This window comes from Melozone crissalis, unplaced genomic scaffold (assembly GCF_028551555.1).
Source record: "Melozone crissalis strain CALT ecotype California unplaced genomic scaffold, PUWL_Pcris_2 ptg000016l_1, whole genome shotgun sequence".
NCBI classification, from domain to species: Eukaryota; Metazoa; Chordata; class Aves; order Passeriformes; family Passerellidae; genus Melozone; species Melozone crissalis.
In genome coordinates this window covers 15,213,062-15,233,137 of record NW_026535794.1, presented here as the reverse complement: position 1 = coordinate 15,233,137, position 20,076 = coordinate 15,213,062, and the positions used below count along the sequence as shown (strand labels likewise).

The following is a 20,076-nucleotide window of genomic DNA, read 5'->3' as shown; positions in this document are numbered from 1 at the left end:
ATTGAAAGATTTAGTTCCTATTCAGTATTTACTGTATCAAACCAGAAATCTCAGAACTGGTTACAGAAGAAGGAGTTATTACAGAAGAAGGTGTTATTAGCTGTCTAGCAATTTAAATAATCTGCTCCCCCTTACTCCGCTTTTTGTGGAGCTATGTTGACGTTTGAAAAAAAAATAATTCAGTTGCTATAGCTACCAAGATGAGCTTCCAACCATGAGATTATGATCAATAAAATATGCCAGATGTGTCTCCAAAAGCTTCCATTAATAAAAAACCAAGTGTGATGAGAATCTTCTAAGACTAATTCTTGGGGACACGAATGAGATGCTTTTAAATATCTCATCTGATGAAAAGTGAAAAGCAGCCAGCACCCCTAAGATTTGACGCCAAGCACTAACTGAAGCATTGCTCTCACTGAGAATGCATGCACCAAAATAGCCTTTCAGAAACACACAGCCCAGAAAGCTGAGCACAAGTGAAAGGGGAACCCTGTGTTTTCCAAGGCTGCCACCGGTCCTTTCCCTCCTGCAGAACTGCTGATGTGCAGAACAAAACCCTGGGGCATGCTGTAAAAGTGAAGGCTGAGTTTCCTGTCCTTGCAAAATCTCTGCTTCTCTGCAAGTTGTCTAAAAAAAGCTCAGAATCCACTTCCCCCTGGAGTGCTTTCCCACGTGTGCTGGGACTCCAAGGGGAAGATGCACTCAGGCCCACCAGGCAAGCACCAGCAGGAAGGAGCAAGGGCAGCAGGGGGGGAGCAGAGAGGAGCCTCGGGGTCAGGTCCTGCCCGAGGGCCAGCAGCTCCCTGGTGCTGGGGGGCTCTGCTCGCCCCTCACTGCCCCTGGAGTCCCCCTGCAGTGGGTGTCTGCTCTTCTCCCCTGCAGATCTTTGGTGCAATTGTTTCCAGATACGCCTGGGTCTCCCTCTCCACAGCCTTGCTTTGTCCTGGCTTTCCAAACTCTGACCAAGAACATGACAAAGCCAAATTCCATCCTTTCCCAGGCTGGCAGTGCAATTGCTACCAGCTGTATGAGCCCAGCATATGAACCAAGGATCCTTTTCTTCATGTCCACATGTGCTTACACTCCTGCCGTCAGTTGTGGAAACAGTTCTCCTCCCTGACAGCTCCTGCACAGGTTCTAGTTAGAACTACATGAAGAGTAGAAATAAAAATTTTATTAAATTTTACTCATGCTCTTATGCTTATTATTATGCATTTTGGCTCTTTTAAAATTATTATTCATATTCTCTCATTTTGCACTTCCCAGCTCATTTTCACCAGCTAATAAAGGTTAATAAACTCACTCCAAGTTATGTGGATGCCTTGAGTCCAAATTGAACTCTGCATCACTGATTAGCCCATAACAGGCGAGGTACATGTCTGCTGAATATTGTCATTGAATTATCCTGTGCTGGAATTGGATGCCACTGTTTGTCACTGTGGGAATGAAACGTTAATTTAATGCCATCTGCATTTATTAGAGAGCTAGCCCATTGTACAGGCTGCCAAGGGAAACTGACAGTCCTCTACAATAATGAGCGCAGGAGGAAAAAATCCATTTCTCATCAGGAATGACTCTTCCCACCTCTCCTGTGCTGCTCAAGTATCTGTGGATCAATGGAGACAAGTCAGCTGGAAAAGAGAGAAAAATACAAAAATGTCTCAAGCCTCACCTATGAGTGGATTTGATAATGATTCACCCACTGCACAGGTCTGACTTTCTGCCATAAATTCATACCAGTCATTTTGCAGCTCAAAAAGAGAAACCAAATTTTGGGACATTTCCAAGTATCTTCCTCTAAAAAAAAAAAGTGGTTTAAACAAAGAGCGGAGAATGCCTAGCACAATATTCTGGTCCTTATTCGGAAACATAACGTGGGTCTTTTCCCAGTGTTTTAATGCCAGGATTCAATCGTGGGCAGCTCAGAGGGAAGGAGCAGCACGGCCGAGGACAAGACTGACCCAGGGTGGGCAGCGGTGCCCGGAGCCCCGGGCGGTCAGGACACTGGGAACGGAGGGCGATCCCGGGAATGCACGGGGGGCCCCGGACACCGGGAACGGAGGGCGATCCCGGGAATGCACGGGGGGCCCCGGACACCGGGAACGGAGGGCGATCCCGGGAATGCACGGGGGGCCCCGGACACCGGGAACGGAGGGCGATCCCGGACACCGGGAACCGGGGGCGATGCCGGGAATGCACGGGGGGCCCCGAGCGCCCCCTGGCGCTGAGCGGGCACCGCGTCCCGGGCGGATCCGAGCCCGGCTGAGCCCGGGGGTCCGGCCTGAGGGCAGAGCGGGGGGCCCGGGCCGAGGGACGGAGCAATGGATCCTTGGATCGCTGACCCGGCCGTGCCCGGCACACGAGGCCACATCGCCCCCGTGCTCGCTCACGGCCGGGAGGTCTCGGGCAGATTCCTGCCCGGGCCAGGTTAGGGCCGGCTGTCCCTCACTGGCTCATCACCGCTGGAACTTCAGCCCCGAGTGGACAATTCTGGGTTTAGTGCCCCGAGCAGGGAGATCACAAGAGTGGCCCACACTTCATCACCACCTTGCAGGCTCATCAACAAAACAGCCCTTTACTGGGCAGGGAGGATGACAGCCCTGGCAGTGGAGGAGCTCATCATTTGGCCTGAAGTCAAGCTGAACCTCAGACCTAGAAAGTGTCACAGACCAAACTCAAAACCTTAATTACTCCACCACAGCCTGGCCTGAATTCCTTCCTCTCCATGACCTGTGGCTCAGTTCCTCTCCTGTTGTGTAACCCTGAGCACACGGCCCTCGTGTCCAGAGGAAAGCAGGCCTGGAGGAGCAGCAATACCAGCACCTTTCAGGAGAGCAACAATACCAGCACCTTCCAGGAAAAGGAGGCAGCTCGTCCCTTCCCCCAGCACAGGGACAAGTCACTCACACCCGAGCTGGGCAAAGGGAGCTCTGCCGTCTGAAGGGGAAGGGCGGCAGGGGCTGAGCCTGGTGTGACAGGACCAGGGCTCCGTTCCCGCGTGAGCAGCAGGCGCTGCGCTGCCCCTGCAAGCCAAGCCACCACCAAGTGTGAGAGCACATCCTCTCCTACAGGAGCAGCAGGAAGGAGGCTCACCCTGCTGCCGCCCCCCGCAACCCAGCCCCGGGCGCTGCGGTGACCAGGCTGCCGCAGGCACAGGAGGGCTCGCAGGGAGCTGCGGCTCAAACGAGCCTTCCGGGGCAGCAGACAAAGCTCTGTCCTGGTTTCTGCTGAAGGGTATTTCCTGCAGTAAAAGCATTCAAAGAATCATTTACACCCTCTCAGGGAAAACATCCTCCAAATACTCACTTGTTTATCGGATGATGAGTGATCACTTAAAACATCTGTCCCGGCAGTACAACACGCCCCTGGCCGATGGAACCGGGCCTGTTGATGAGGGCGATAAGCAGACAGGATAACGCCCGACATTTACACTTTGTTGAGCTAATTTACCTTTCCTTTTCAATGCTGCTCCTGACAAGAGCAAAATTAAGAATCCACTGAAAGAGCAAGTGGACTCACGGGTATCTTTAATACACTGTTATAAGCTGTGAAGTGTATTTGTCTCCAACTGTAGGAGACAATTTAGCTGACTTACAGGACAGGGGTTTTCAGGCATTTGCTCCTCACAAGAGGAGCTGTGGAAATACCTGTAACACACACCCGGGGGCACCTCCGAGTTATTTCCACGCCCAGTTTTGTGGATTCAGGAACGCGGAGAATGTGGGTTATGCTGCCCTCCTTGCTGCAGGTACACATCAACACTTCCCTCGGTACCGGAGGTGGAGACACTCCATGGATTTAGCTCTGTTCCCCAACACTGCCGTGCCCACACCACGCAGAGCTCAGCCTGCAGGACATCCCTGGGTGCAGATATGCCCCACCACGCTATGCAACGCCTCAGCTTTCCCTTTATAACCATGAGCCTCTTACTTTCCTTTTCAAATGCAAATAGGCCAAACAGGCTCTTTCTTTTGTGCTGTATTTTCCTTCCTTTCTTCTCCTCTCCCCATTACCCCGGACAGCACAGCGGACTGATGGCACCCTCTGCCCCTTCAGCTTTGGCCGTGAAATACCCCAAGGAGGCAGCGGCTCCAACTGCCCTGCCCGCACTGCCCCCAGCAAGGGCTGGGTAAAGATAAAACAATGAACAGCCCCGTGCGGAGTGCAGGAAGACTCGGGAGCTCAAAACTCCCCAGGCAAAAACTCTGACGTACCCATCAGTTCACAGTGTTCATCTTCCAGAGGTGTTTCCTTCGTCATTTATTTCCTTAATACGTACTTAAATGGCAGTTTTGCACATAGCACACGTTAAATAGTGATTCATTTTGACACTTCCTAAACGGGTGTTACAACTCCTCGGTGCATTCAAGGGGGAAGGACCTAGGCCGGCCAATGAACTCCTCACCAGTTTGACAGTGCAGGGAACCACAGCTTTCCCCCGGCAGAGATGCAGTCATATTTTTTGCTCACTTTCGAAAGTGATTTTGAATCATTCCATTGCTCATAAACTTCAGAGTGAAAGATTTCCTTTCCTTTCTGAGCATCTCTTAGTGGTTGTCTGCAATTAAAGAGGTCTGAGTTGATCATCCCCTAGCAGATTCAGAGATTTATTCAAAAGGGAGCTCTGTGACAGAGCCATCTTCTGTTAACAGGGCACACTAAGAAATATTTTACACTCTAGATCAGCTCACTGCTGAACAGTTTTACAGATGGCAATTTCTTCCTCCTGAGATCTTTGCTTTTACAGTAACTGTACAGGCAGACTTAAATCATTACCTCCTTTCTGCTTTTTATATATATTTATAGATCAAAGCTATACATCTAGCTACATCTTTTTCTGTGGAAATTATCCAGAAGTTGTTTGCAGCCTTGCATAACCAAACTGCTCCATAAAAAACATCAGTTCAATAGCACTAAGAAAAAGCAGAATGAGCTATTACAGATACTAGTAAAGGAAAATGAGTCCCTGGAAAGGGAAAGAAACCTACAAAAGTCTAGATGGCACAGAAATACTGGAAACTGATTAATCTGTCTCAACCAGAATGAGGGGTCACCAAATCAGCAGATGCCAAGTTTAAGAAAAGAGAGGCTCACAGAACAAGTGATAACTCACGGTAATTCCTTTCCAACCAAGTTTACACGGATTCAGGAAACAACTGTCCAAGCATGTGGATAAAAAGAGAGCTTTGAGCACCACCATAGAGACAAGTGACACCACACTTGAGCACTTGTAGAGAGAATAAATGGAATAAATGCACAGAAGTTCAAAGATTTTTCTCCTCTTTATTTAAACACAAATACATTTACAGCATGCAGGTAAGTTAAAACTATATGGCGTCTTCCCCAAACCAATTGTTTTAATGCATCTTAAGTGTACTGAAGTTAAATCAGATTCCACAGGTAGACTTGTCCTCATGTCAAATTTAGAGTTACACACAGTAGTGAGTCAGCATTTAAGTTATGTAAATAATTTAGTTGTTCACCAGAAATAAATATTATTTTACCAAGTTCCTATCCTAAACCACCTTTTAAAAATATGATCTAGAGGAACATAAAAATAAGAACCACTCAAAAACTGCAAGTCGAAATAGCAGTGTTGAACATTCCCTGTATAGACTGAATACTTTCATTTACAAATTACAGTAATTGTCCTGTCTGGCTGACCCATGACAGCCAAACCAGAAAGCACAGAAAGTTGTGTGTTTTTTTTTCATTTTTTACATTTTAAGAGGCAGTTCTTGGTAAACTTCATAAAAGGTTTAAAATAAAAAAAAAAGTTTAAATATAAAAAGGTGATGTACACTGAGCTACACACTAGTTCCTATTTAATCTAATTTTTTAAACACAGCAATTTTCAGCACCAAAACCCATGACAATTACCTACAGGAATGAAACCCTCATTCACAGGCATGAGAAAAAATCCTGCTTCATTTGAGTGTGTTGTTTTGTTTTTATGATTGCACATTGACAAATGAAGGCCTGAAAACCTGTAGTTAACATTGAGAAAGATGATGGACAGTGCTGATTCCATGATGAGAAATTTAATTCAAAATATGTTGTTGCTTCTTTATTTTTTTCCCTCATTATGCTGCCTTCAACTGTGCCCTAAAACAACTGCAAGTTTGGAGTGTTCGGCGGCCTTAGTGAAGAAAACTGTCTTAAAAGCTGAGAACTCCAAAATAGCGGGATTTCCAACTGATACACTCAAACTTTAAAAATCAAACTACTAAAAATTCAGACTACTGTAGATATAGAAAAAAAGTGGTTCAAGGTCTAAATTTGACTATACTCCACCATAATATAAATATTTTGCCTATTTTAAAATATAAAAATTGAAAGTGATTTGCTGTCTGAACAGTCACAGAGTTTCTACTGTTTCCACAATAACTGAATACCCAGCAATAAACTCAAGCCAGAACAAAACGTTTTATCAACCAGGTCTGAAAAACTCATTGAATTCTTCCAGCAACACTAAGTTTCTTCTTTCTTAAAGACCTGGTAACTAGCTAGTTTCTATACAGAAGAAGGCTGTCCTAAAAATTATAGTGGCTAAACCCTATGAATAAGTTAAGTAAATTATACTATAAAACTTTAAACCCTGGATTCAGCTCAGTGAGAGTACCAGAGCTCAAAACAAACAAACAAAACAAAACAGAAAAATCAAAACCCCACGTTTTGTTTTGTTAGCCACTTTACAGGACTTTATTGCAAAGAGAAGAAAAATATTCAACAACTACTACTTTGGACATTTCATATACCTACTTACAAATGAATTACAAATACAATTCAGGATAGCACTTTATTTTATTGTTATTTTAAACACATGCCTCTGGCATTTCTGGATACATCAGTTTTAAAAAGTTGTGTCCTTTATTTATGTATCTGAATTCATTGGCCTGTTGCTGAAAAAGTCTTTTTAAATTGAAAATTAAAATTTTAGTCAAAAATTCCAGTACTGTATGTAGTGGAATATAAAGTTACACTTTAGATTGCCCTCATTTCACTATTACAAAATAGTGAAAGTGAACTGTCACAGATACAGACAAATGGACAGACAGGTTCATCAGAATGAAGCAGAATGTTTTCACTCCACCAGACCGTACTGTGTGCAGAACCAGGAACAGGACAGATGGGACAATCCATTGCCAAAGTCGTTGTTGTAAACTCAGGTTTGCCCTTATTTGTGTACAGTATTTAACTCTAAGCCACCCTGTGGCGGGGCACTGGGTGAGGTAACAGTTACAGAGCCCTGTGCTCACCCAACCCTTCAGGTCAGTGGTGCCCCCAGGCAGCCCTGTCAGCACTCCAGGATGCTCACACTGTCCAAACACAGTCAGCTCCACTGCAGCATTCCAAAGGAACACTGTAATGCAGAGCGCCGCCCTAATTCAGTGGGACATGTAGTGTTATGTCAAGTGATAAAAATGAAAGTATACTTAAACACTGTTGCACATTCCCTAAGACAATAAGATGTACACAAATTAAGCTAGAAAATTCGAACTAAGATTTTTCTCAACGTACATTCAGCTTGGCACAGTGCAGACTAAATTTAAGACATGAAAGACAAACTGTGTAATAAGCAGAGCTACACTTTAAGTAACATGTCATTTTTCAAGACGCCAAAATTGCACTCTAGTTGGTTTTTTTTGGGAATCAGTTAGCAGAATTTGTAGAAGGGGGAAGAGCTGTACAGGCCAGGTATAATTTATACAATTTTCAAAAAATAATCCTACAGTCCCCAAAAGGAGAGATTATTGTCATGGAATGACTCCCTCTACACAATATCCAATCCTCCTCATGCTGCATTTACTTTTCAGCAACTGTAAATGAAAAAAAAAAAATCAGAGTTAAGACACAAAAGCAAAGTTATTTACATTTACAGTAGACCATATCATTATTTACATGGCCTTTAAGAGCCCAGTTCTTAAACCACTCAGATAAGTGCTAATAAAAAACCCTCCTTAAAATAAGAAATCACACAGCACACAAAGCATTTAAGCAATGCTCTCTGCTAACAACGATTTTACAGCACCACAAACTGACTGGGTATGCAATTTGGATTGCAATAATGGAGTAAACATTATAGACAGAAACCACTTAGAGCCCAGCTCCATTTCCCATGACTGCTGCTGCTATTCCTGGCTAGTGGCAACTCCTTGGTCATTCAAGGCAAATGTTACTCAAGGCTGAAGTACCCATCAGTTCAACCTCTTATTTACTTAGAGACATTTCTGAACAGAACCAGGTACCTTGACTAGTACTACAGCCCTGTTTTCTCTGAACTGGAGAGAAAGCTTGGAAAAGTCAGTCAGCTAATGAAAAGAAATAAATAGAAACAAGATTGACATAAGCTGTTCTGGAGCCCTTCAGAAGAGGAGCACCCAGATTTCAAGCACCCCACCCCATTTTAGATGTATTTCAAACTGAAGATGCAGATAATTAACTAAGGAAATGTCTAGAAGAGATTTATAGACACATGCAAAAGTAAAGATGACAACAGAATATGAAGTACAGCGTTACTGTTAGGTGAACAACAGATCAACCAACTATAAAGCAGATATTAATTAAAAAGAGATGATTCTGTAAAGCAACTTAAGCATATTAAATACCATGCAACATGTAATTACTTTGGAGATTAGAGATGTTTTAAAGTAAGTGTACATTTAATTTCAATTACTGTAACTGCATTTTAGCTAGGCTAACATTTTAAGTTTAAGTTTACTGGATAAGGACACAAATTCTTCTGTTAAATAATTCTAAATCACTGATACATGAAGCAGTGTGCAAATACAGTAAGAAAAGCAAATAAATAACATGTAAAAATAGGGAAAATTTTATTTCATTACTGAATGTTTTCCTGAAGAAAACTGTATTTTAAAAGATACTAGTAAGCCAAAAGAATTTTAAAATATCCAACCCTTCCTCAAACAGTGGCTACTGTCTTTGACTGGTAACCATCTCCAGCTGATTGTTTCCACATTTAGTTCTACTCCTGCAGAACACCATCAGAATTACCATTTTACAGCAAACATGCTTTAGAAGAAAAGCAGCAGCATCTTTAGTCAGGTGTACATTATACCATTCCACTGGCTACAAAATTCTGAAAAAAGGAGGAGTTAATCCGACTATTTGAGTGGCTTTATGACACAGAATGGACAGTAACAAACCTAACACAAAGCAGTTTGATCACACATTTTACAAAAAGCTACAGGACACACTTACACTTTGTCCTGCCGCCCGCCCCCGCGCAGCACAACTGGCTGGCTGTTCTGAGTGAACGCACCTCCGCCGCGAATTGCACTTGGATGAGTTGGAGAAGCTGCTGGATGCTGGCCAGGGCGGATAGGCTTAGCTGCACGACAAGAAATGGGACTTACAAATGTACACACAACAGTATCTTGGATTATTCAAATTTACTGATATCATTAGCCAAATGCAATAGTCACAACTGAATGCACTTGGAATAAGAAAACAAGTTTAGAGGATGGCATTGTGAGAACATAGCAGATTAGCGTCAACTACAACAAACCCTGGAGAATAGACAAGGTTTTGCTTTTACTGTTCCCTGTTAAAGCTCAAGAAGCTTCTGATAAGGATTATCTTCACAAGAGTTATCTGTGCCACCTAATTTACTACCTTCTGTGAATCCTTTTTTTGGCAATAAGAACTCAAATAGGACACAACACTAAGACAGCTTCCTGAGAATTATGTATCAGTAAGCAATCATACTTGCTGTCCTTCTCACATCTCCTTATTGATAAAGTCACTAGCTACTCTCTCTGCAGGTGGTTCTGTGTACCAACACTGCACAGATAACACTGCTTCATCAACCTACCACCACACAAAAATAAAACTTGCTCTACAGCCAAAGTAAAAATCCAGCAGTTTTGACAGGTTGTTCATAAGCTGCATACACTTAATAAACTGTATTTTCAATCAGTTTTACGCTTAGCTCTTAACAGAACACACACAATGCATGTGTAGGACTTCACAAAGTTCTGTAATATTAAAGAGAAGCATTTAAAATTTCAGCAGGCAAAAAAGAACTTACAGGCAGCAGCTGCAGCAGAGAAACACTTCTCAATTACTGCCTTATAGGAAACTGATCTCCAGGAGGACATGACTAGCTCATCTAGACATTTAATCACAAGAGGCTGTGTACCTCAGGTGAGCTCACTAGAGAACTGTTTGTTTTCTTGGAGACCATTTGAGAGAAAATTAAGACACAAAAGCACCTGTCTGCAAGCTGTCACTTCATGTGACCAAAAAACTTAAACTATTTTGCAACAGCTCTTTGCAGACCTGCAGAATATGAGCAAAATTTAACTGCAACGCTCATTTTAGTGACATTAACAACTAAGAGAAGTGTATTGCTGACTGAAGTCCTTCAGTTCTACAGCTGTAGTATAATGGGCACAGTTAAGTTCCCCACAGGTCACACACCTTCTTCATCCTCAGCACTTTACAGAGTAATGGCAGGTGGAGGAGCAAAGGAATATGGCTATTCTGCCTCCACATTCCCACCCATTTTTCTGTTATTTTCCCCTAGAGAGGGCTGTGGATACTCTATGTTTTGGAACAAAGAACTGAAAAGGTAATTAAGGATCTTTGGATATGGTGGGTTTCTGTCTGCTCCTCTGCCCCTTAAGATCAGGTCAATTTTGTTGATATTGTTGTTGAAGGTGATGGCTTAATCTTTCTTGTTTCCTTGCAATACCTCTTTAGTCTTAGAAATTGGAATCATCTAAGAGATTAAGACTCACATGCAGTGTACTGTTTCTTCTAGGAAATATAATATATTCAGGCTAGAAATCTAGGTTGGTAAGCCTTTTCCAAGGCCAAATAAAATAAGTAAAAAGGCAAACAACCATAAAGTACCACCTCCACACACAGTCTGTTAACCAAAATATTACTCACAGTAGAAAATAGATCACATTGATATGTGCAGTTTCAGTGATGGCTGAAAGATCACATATACACAAAAACAAAACCAAAGTAGGAGAGATGAAGCTTTGGGGTAGGGGATTCTGTACTCACCAATTTGTGCTGAATGTCCCCTTCTGGCCATATTCTTGGATCTCACAGCTTCCTTTATACGATCTACCTCCTGCTGGTAGCGCTTGCGGTCACGAGAAGCGTTTTCTTTGGCCTCCTTCAGGGCAGACTCCAAAGCTTTCACCCTTTCAGCCGTGGCTCTGAGTCGCTTCTCCAGTTTAGGAAGTTCGCAGCGCAGATCAGCATTATCCCGTACCAGCTACAACACCAGAAGTGATTATTTCTGTGGTATCTCCCCTCATAGGGAGAGCTAATCAAACACCCTCCTCACCCCTGAAGAGACAAAGCAGTAGGCTTGCTGTATTAACTTTGCTTAAGCTTTTAGTAAATCTGTGGAGGTCAGTGACATTGAGACTGTCATTTGCAAAATCAGTTACTGCGGAAGAACCTGCTACCCACCAGAGACACCTCTTCCATCTGAGACAGGCAAGCAGCCCTCAGACCCATATATGCAGTCTAAACACAAACCTGGATCCCCTTCTGTTTAAATACAGCTATTTTATCATACACCCACATGTACTTAAAACAGCTAAATAATTTATGTTACAAAACAACAGACTAAAGTCCTCCTGTATCAAGAGACACACTTAGGATGTAAAAGTATTTACCTACAAAAGTTATTTTATGACCAATAGACAGTTGCTGCTGTAATAATGGATCTGGAGTTGTTTCATTAAAATTTGAAATGAAGTCTCACTGTACCTGCTTGTGAACCTTTGTGAGCTGTTCAAGATTATTCTCCAGGAAGGAAATCTTCTGTTTCTGTGCAGCACTGCCTCCTGTATCATCTGAGTCAATCTCAGCACTCTGCAGGGGGAGGGAGAAAGGGGGCTGAGAACAAATCTGAACTTGCATAGCCATAAAAATTAAACCAAATAAACATCAGCCCCCAACTTAGTTCTAAACTGAAATTTATGCAGCATTCTCAGAAACTACAAGTTTAACTACAGCACCACATTACCTTTTTCACTCTAGTAGCCAGATCTTGAACAAACAGCTTCCGAAGATTGTGAAGAGTCTGAAGTTCTTTTGCCTACAGTTAAGAACAAGAAATTAACAAAACAAGCCAAACAAACTCTGAAAGAAAGAAAAAAGACAAATATTGACATTTGCTTTGGAATATATTCTGACTACTTACCACAGTCTCTTCCAAACCCTTTAAATCTTGCCTTGCTTGTTCCCGTCTGTCCTGCATAACCCTAAAAGAGAAAAAATTGTTCCTGAAATATCCTAGAAAAATCAGAAATTTTCATTTAGAGGACTAGAGTAATTAACATTCTATGGTACAAATGAAAAAAGTATTTTGGTTGAAGTCTTAAATTAAAGATGGAACCAACAGATGACACTCAGAAATCTGTATGGCATGGGGGTGGTGGGAATGGGGGAGTTCCCAAAGGAAAAGAGGGATGCACTTTTAATATTGAATACAAACAAGTACATTCAGATGCACAAATTGTAAAAGTTTCTAGAATAGTAAAAGACAAAACTCTTAGAGTTCGCTTTGGAGTGATTATGTGGGGAGATCTTATTCTACAAATGTTCTTAGCTGTGACCAGCTGAGATAAGGATCATGTGCCAGATTAAAAATTTTCTCTTTGTTTTCTTTAACACCTCACTCTTAACAAGCTGGCAAAACCAGCAATAAACAACAGTGTCAGTGTACAGGAATAGAACCTGATGATTATCTGTGTACAGAGCTGCTGTCTTGCCAGTTACTGTGAAAGCATTTTCTGCACAGGAAATGTTCTTTCTCAGAACTGTAAGTCAGTGCAGTTACCAAGATGACAGAATACAGGAAAGCAATGTGCACTTTTCTTTTTATGACCTGAGATTGGAATAGAAAGGCCAAGGACCACACAAAAATGAAGTGGTCCTGTTAAGTAGTTAAAAAAGCTTCTTTTGCTCTTGGAATTTCTCCTCACTCAGTTTCACTACTGACTGAGTGAGGAGAAATTCCAAGAGCAAAAGAAGCTTTTTTAACTACATAGTCCATAGTTCACAGTTAAATGAGCAAACATTTAATCTAATTAAATATTCTAAATAATGCCACTGTCCTATCCATTTTCCAGGTGTCTCTGGATAAATAATTCCAGGCATCTTCTACAACCACAAATTGAAAAAATTAAAGTGAATAATCTGCATTGTTCCTGGTCTGTCATTTGCCATGCACATTTATGATATTCAGTGGAAAACAACTGGATTCAAAAAGTCTGGGGGAGGACACAGAACAGTTTTTAGAACTTTGCAAATCTTTTGAAGAGGAATGAATCTTACAAGAACATCTATTGCAGTTAATCTAAGTTTTGTAATCATTGTGGCAGATAGATAAATCAAAATAAGATGGAATCACAAGATCAGAGTACTGTTAAAAGTTTAGTCAGTTATACAGGACAACCAAAAAGGTAAAAAAAAAAATAGCAAGCATTATTTCTTGGTTACCAGCACAGATGAGTCAGGTCCCTCTGACTACTTCAAATACCATGATAAAAACCCCTGAAAACCACTATGTGTTTTAAACATAGCCAAAAAGAACTTCTCAAAGAGTACTTTAAGTATAATGTATTTTCAGCTTCTGTAAAGATAAATTTGTATGCACCAGGAAGGGGTTACAAGTGATACACTTAGAAAGATTTCCAGGAGACTAAGGTCAGATTTCTAGAAGCTGAGAACTCTTTTCAAGTTTGACTTGGATAGTACCTGCAAGCAGAATGTAATTCCACTTTTCCACTAACTTTCCAGTCTCTAATTCACTAACACATTGTATTTGGCTCATCAATGAAGCATGCAATGTTTAATTTTAAGAATAAACCAGTTAGAGCCACCTAACAAGTTAAATCACCTAAGAACTATAAAAAGATTAAGGGAACAGAAGAACCACAAAAAGAGTAAGGGGAGTTGTTAGAAGACTCTTGCAGTCCTACAGAATGCAACACTTAGCTGCAAATTGAAAAGTTAATCCAATCCATAGCATAATAACAAAAAAAGCAGTTGTGGCCTTCATATCTTTCATAATTTTACTCCTTATTTTAAGTATTCCTGCAGTGCAGAGGTTTTAAAAAAGGTTCAAGAAGGCCTCCTTAACAAGCATGCTATAAAGTGAGAGGCACTGCATCACATTAGGTCACTAGTTGCAGAGCAAGTGTCCCCACACACATTTGTTTCACACATCACTTTCACTATCACTCACGTAAGCTCATGAAGTTTTCTGCTTTTCTCCTGATCAGTCGCTTTCAGCTTCTCATGCTCAACTCTCAGACGTTCCTGCTCCAGCATCATCTTCTGGTTTTGGCTGAACACAAAGGAAATATTTGATCAGCTGAAACTCTTAGCTCATTCAGTATCAAAATGGAAGCCAAAAGATAGTTCTGGAGGAAACTCTCACCACTTCCTCCCATTGTACTGTGCTTCTGTACTTGCCCAGTCCAGAGACATTTGGCACCACTAAAATAAAGCCAAGTACTCACTCTTGAAGCTCAGTGATGAGCTTCTCCTTTGCATCAACTTCATCCCTCAGGCTACTGATTTGTTTCTGATGTGTCTCACGATGGCTCTGAATTTGCTGCTCCACAGCTTGCTATTAGAAAAAACCAGAACATATCAAATGCTCTGAGTTACCACCAGGCTTCACTCTGGGGGAATTTGGGTTGTTAGGGTTTTCTTCTTTTTTAAGCAATGAAATTACCTCACCTTGACTTCATTTGCAGTTTGAACCTTATTTAAGTGCTCTTTCTCCATTTCATGGACCTTTTCTAGAAGGGATAGAGAACAAAAAAAACCATTCAGCCAGGTATTTATGCAATCACATGGATGATAGGATTGATTTCCCTTCCCAACACGTTACAATTTGGAAAAAGTCCCCTCCCACCACAAAAATTAATTCAATTAGTAACACCTTTAATCCTATCAATAACAATTCTTTCAAGCAGCAAACATGTTTTACCATGGATTAATGCTACATGGTTAGTAGCAAAAAGCCTTTTTATAGCTCTGCCTTTCAACCTAAACAGAACAGAGCAATTCCCACTTTATATTTATCACTATATTGTTAAAATGGTGGTGGTGGGTGGATGTAGGGAGGAAAGTCCTACCCTGTGCTCGGAGTTGAACTAATTCTTCATTAAGGGAATCCACAGATTCTTCCAGCTGCCTCTTTTTCTGTTCCACATTCTGAAGATATTCAGTCAGTGACTTGATCTTGGCTTCATGCTTGTGGAATGAAAAGATTCATTTGCTTTGGAACTAGGTACCATGGAATTACATCTGCATAAACGGTTCATACTTATTTTTTACACAACAAGTAACCTCATCTTAAAACAAAAATGGTGCCAGCTAGACTCTTAGAAGAATATGACTACTCAAGTAGATCTGTAATGCAGCCTTTAAGACAATGTCTTTATTCTGGGTTGGAATGAAATACATTTTTGGCTGGGAGATGTTTTGAATGTTAAATACTAACAGAGGCAAGAGAGGGCCACTGTATTTAGAAGATTGCCCTGAAATGTGCATCTCCTGATTTTAAAAGAGATGATTATCTATATGAAAAACAATATACAGAAATATTAAACTGCATGTCTAGATTACAGTTTTCAGAAGTGTTAGAATTCACATTACTTATCTTTTCTAACAATCACATTAAAATGGCCTTTCTCACATTAGAAATAAATTTAATCTGCTATACAAACCTCTTGGAATTTTACTCTGCTATTACCTCTCCCACTTCCAGCCTGGGGCATTAGCAGGCAGAGTGCCCACTAGCCACTGCTTCTCTAAGACTTGTATTTGTAAAGAATCCTGTGATGGAGAACACACAGGCTCCAGTATTTAATACAGGTGCTACAAAAGCATTAGCAGGCTACAGATAAATTGCAGGAATTCTGACTTCCTGCCATGCAGAATTACTTAGAAGCATCCAATCTGATGCCAGTACTAAGGAAACAGCTGAGTCTTATGGCTGTTCACTCACAGTGTGCTTTGTTAGGTGCCAAAAAAACCCTGCAACTTTTTTTTTTTCCCTAATAGGTTAATGAATTTAATTTATAAAGAACACTGTGCACTGTAGAGAAATATTTACCTGTGAGATCCGGAGCTGGCAGGCAGCCAACTCCTTTTCATTTTCTTCCATTTTCTTATTGCTTTCAGCTTGTGTGCCTTCTAACTGTTTGCAACGTTTCACCATTGTTTTCACTTCTGATTTCATTTTGCTAATGTACAGCCTTGCAACTGTGAATTCCTCATCTATCATGCCAGTTCCCTCAGGCTGCTGAAAAGGGTGGAATAGCACATTTAGAAAGCTCACATAATAGAAATGAACTAACAGTGCACTGGAGCATCTTAATGCCCAGGACATATCCCCAGCCTCAACTGATAACCACAGAACTTCAGAAAAAAAAACCAAACAAACTTACATTTTGGTATTTAAATTTTCTGATTGATTATTTAGAAGTTTGCACAAAGACAATGAGTTGCTTGAAGAAGTAAATGCAATTCACAATTTATGAGTTGCTCGAAGAAGTAAATGCAATTCACAATTTATTTCTAATACTGCTCAGAATGACTTACTGTAAGTCATTCTTGCCTATTGCCATCTTCTAGACTTATCTTTTACTTCATGTCCTCATGCTGTTTTTAACACAAGTATCATCCTGATTGTCACTGTAAGTCAGTATTAGATTTCCAAGACAATGCTGTTGATTATGACCACTTCATACAGCAGTTTGATAACAGGATTGAGTAAGGGTTTCACTGAGAGAAGCACTCTGGAGATCACCAACCATAGGCAGATCCCAGTGTCCTTCCAGATCAATGTATCTGTCCTGGAGAACACAGGTAAGCAGTGCTGGAGACACTTCCTGTGGGGGAGGTGTCTCAGACAAATTAGCTTAAGCCACTGAACTTGGGGAGGTTTCTGAGCTTTTTCTTCTCAGTGCCCCTGCTGAGAGCTTTAGAGACAGAACTCCCCTGGCCAGCCATGCCCAGGGACCTGGCCTGCCTGTGACTGCCCCAGTGCTCCTGTGTAGAGGCCAGATGGGCTCATCACCCTGGTCACCTCTCAGCATATTCTGCCCTTGGCTCCCATGGGCATCAACGTTCTTTGGGCACTCTATGGGCTTACTTTGCCAACCAGTGGGGTCTGCTGTATTTTTGAAGTGCTTTGTTTGAAGTTCACGCTGTCACAGCACTTGTATAACACTGCTTCAGAAAAAAATCATTCATGCTCTTCCTTGTCTATGCATAATCAAATTCTGTCTGGGACCTGATTAAGTCACAGTACAAGCAATGGAGAAGCTTTTGTCCAAATTATTAATACAGATGAAGCTTCCTATGGAGGTAATTTTTATCATACTAAGAAAATGTCCCCACCTATCCACACTGCATGTGTTCAATACCTGGCACTGAAAACAGAAGTGATTAACTCTTACCTTGACATCATTATTTCCTACTGCAATTCCAATCTCTGCAAGATCCTTTAGTAAGGAAGCCATCATCTCTGTTGCTCGTTTCTTCTGATGGTTGGTCATTTCTTTAAGTTTCTGAAGCTCTGCATCTATACTGGCTAAAGTGACCTACAATAAAAAGTTACCCTTGATTAAACAAAACAACTCTTGTTCTTGGAACTAGTGTCATACTATTTACAGAGCACCAGCATTTCTTCTGAAAGAACTAAAAAGTACTGGGGACAGAGACCTTCAACTCACAAAACCTTAAAATTCTGCAGCAAAATCAGTGTTAACACTATTAAACAGCATTTAGAGTTATATAAAATTAAATATTGCAGGGAATCACATTTATAGAAAAAGGGTAAATGGACAGGAGGTCCAACACTTTCCACAATAGTTTGGTAAATTAAAACAATTTCAGTTCTATCTGCAGAGTTCTTAACTCTTCCCTACTTGCAAATCAAAAAATGAGAATACTCTTCCAGTACTGACATTTCATCAGCACAATACTTATTCTTGAGCACTTTTTCAGCTGGTTTGAGCTGCTGTGGTTGCAGTGGCTGCAGCTCAGCAGCTTGCATGCTCAAGAGTCTGCTATTAGTCTGCATCTCAGGCAGAGATGCCAAAGGATGGTTGCTGCATGGGTTAGCAGTGCCAGATTGGGATGTCTCCATTTTATGACACCTCTGAACAGTTGCTTTCTTGTAGATTGAGTTATTCATGACACTCACTGGATGTTAGTTATAATATCTAGAATCAGTACCTATAACTAAAAACTACACCAATAAAGCAAACAACAAAAAAAAAACCCCATCAAAAAACAAACCATACACTTCAGAATCATACACACAGAGCAAGCCTATTCCAAGAGACTTTAAATGCTGCTCATAAGACTCTGACTTTCATAATTCTATGACTTTGGCCAATCTTCAAGTGATGTAAGTTACCAGTTCAGAACATTCAGAAGGTTAAAAAGAAGTTTCATGATCTTGGGAACTTCAATTACATCACTAGTGCTCTCCCATATCAAATGTTACTAACTGAAAATTGGAAGACACAGCCACTAGAAGACTCAGACCCTCTTATCTTCGAGAACAGAGAAGAGTGAGACTTGGGTCATTGATATTGTCTGTCTGCAATGCCAGCAAACATGCTGATCCTTTCCAGTACTTAGAATTTTAGGACAGTAGGTAGAGTATCAACTGCCTAAAACTGATTGAGGTCTGTCAAAAACTGGCTACCAAAACTGTCAGTTCAGAAATGTAAGGAGGGTGTCAGTTCAGGGATGTAAGGAGGTGCACAGCAGCCTGTGAGACTGATGCTGCATCTGTATTTTAACAAGGGTCATCTTGTGGAATACATCCCCAACTACTCCTTTCAGAAAGTAAACCAAACTGCTCACTTTTGAAGGCATCAAGGTAAGTTAAGTTATCTCACATTCCAAACACACAGCAGGCAAACACACATTCCTTTCAAGAGAAACTGCAGCATGCTCACTGCAACTTCAAGATTGGAAAAAGCAGATTATTAAGACAGGATTTCCCCAACAGCACCAGAAAGACAAACAAAACCAGCATGTAATGAAAGTTTTAAGTTTTGACACCTAGGATATTTCTGAACACTCTTCAGGGAATAAAATGTCACAGGCACCAAAAAGACAAGCACTATCAAGGTAAATAATCACCATACATTTTTTCTTAAGCTTACAAGTTTTAGATAATCATTCCCTGTAAAAATGAAGTAAGTTTTAGACTTAGGATCTCATTTTCCCTTGTGAAACATTTTCAAATGACTTTAAAAACTACAGATAAGGCAAGAAAGTCACACTGAAGATTGTCAGTAATTTCTTATCCCAATTTCATACCGATTTTTGATTGAGTTCATCACTAAGCAGTTCATACTCCTTTGCCTTATCTTCTACTTCCTGAGACTTCTGGTCATAGTTGACAGCTAATTCTTCAAGGGCTTGTAGCACCTCCTTCACTTCCTCTTTAGAAGCATCATTTTCAGCCTGAAGGCGATTCAACTCTGCTTGCAGGTTGTCTTGGTCCCGTCTGGTTGATGCCAGAAGCTGCAACATGGACAGAGGTTTAGTAAAAATACAACAATAAATAACCATTAAGAAAACTCCACACATATCTTGAATTTTATTAATGCTTTCAGCTGCTACAATAGCTTGTATCTACATTCCTAGTGACTAGCTTCATGCAATAAGGATACCAAGAACAGAATATAATGAACAACTAAATTCACCATCTATATTCACAATTCTTTAAGTTTTTAAATATCCTAAAAATGGAAGTGATTACAAATGAAGACATAGGAGTAGCAACCAGAAATGCACATGGAATATTGCAAGTTCTCAAAAAAGCCACTGAACACTACTCATGAGTCTGGAATTCTCAATAGTCTAGGGACTAAACTTCAGCATTTTAACACTGTTAGCTGCTGAAGAATAACTAGACAAAGGATATAACTGCTAAATAAGCAGATTTATTTATTTAAATTAGATTCAACAATAGCTCCAACTTCCCTAGTCCTTAGCCCATTTCCTTCTGAATATGCACACAAAGATTACTTTAAC

The 20,076-nt window shown here is 41.0% G+C and overlaps 1 protein-coding gene across 1 annotated transcript in view; it reads right to left on the bottom strand.

The window, feature by feature from the left end:
- Window positions 1–7,301: 7,301 nt before the first annotated feature.
- Window positions 7,302–20,076, bottom strand: part of KIF5B (kinesin family member 5B) — a 31,739-nt gene continuing 18,964 nt past the window's right edge. Inside the window, exons 14-26 of the mRNA XM_054274017.1 lie at window positions 19,357–19,563; window positions 17,475–17,618; window positions 16,127–16,315; window positions 15,144–15,261; window positions 14,743–14,804; window positions 14,520–14,629; window positions 14,243–14,344; window positions 12,194–12,254; window positions 12,017–12,088; window positions 11,758–11,862; window positions 11,038–11,254; window positions 9,223–9,352; window positions 7,302–7,820 (exon numbers count right to left, since the gene is read on the bottom strand). Coding sequence (XP_054129992.1) covers window positions 7,814–7,820; window positions 9,223–9,352; window positions 11,038–11,254; window positions 11,758–11,862; window positions 12,017–12,088; window positions 12,194–12,254; window positions 14,243–14,344; window positions 14,520–14,629; window positions 14,743–14,804; window positions 15,144–15,261; window positions 16,127–16,315; window positions 17,475–17,618; window positions 19,357–19,563 — 1,524 coding nt within the window. The 3' untranslated portion in view covers window positions 7,302–7,813. The remainder of the gene's footprint in view (window positions 7,821–9,222; window positions 9,353–11,037; window positions 11,255–11,757; window positions 11,863–12,016; window positions 12,089–12,193; window positions 12,255–14,242; window positions 14,345–14,519; window positions 14,630–14,742; window positions 14,805–15,143; window positions 15,262–16,126; window positions 16,316–17,474; window positions 17,619–19,356; window positions 19,564–20,076) is intronic.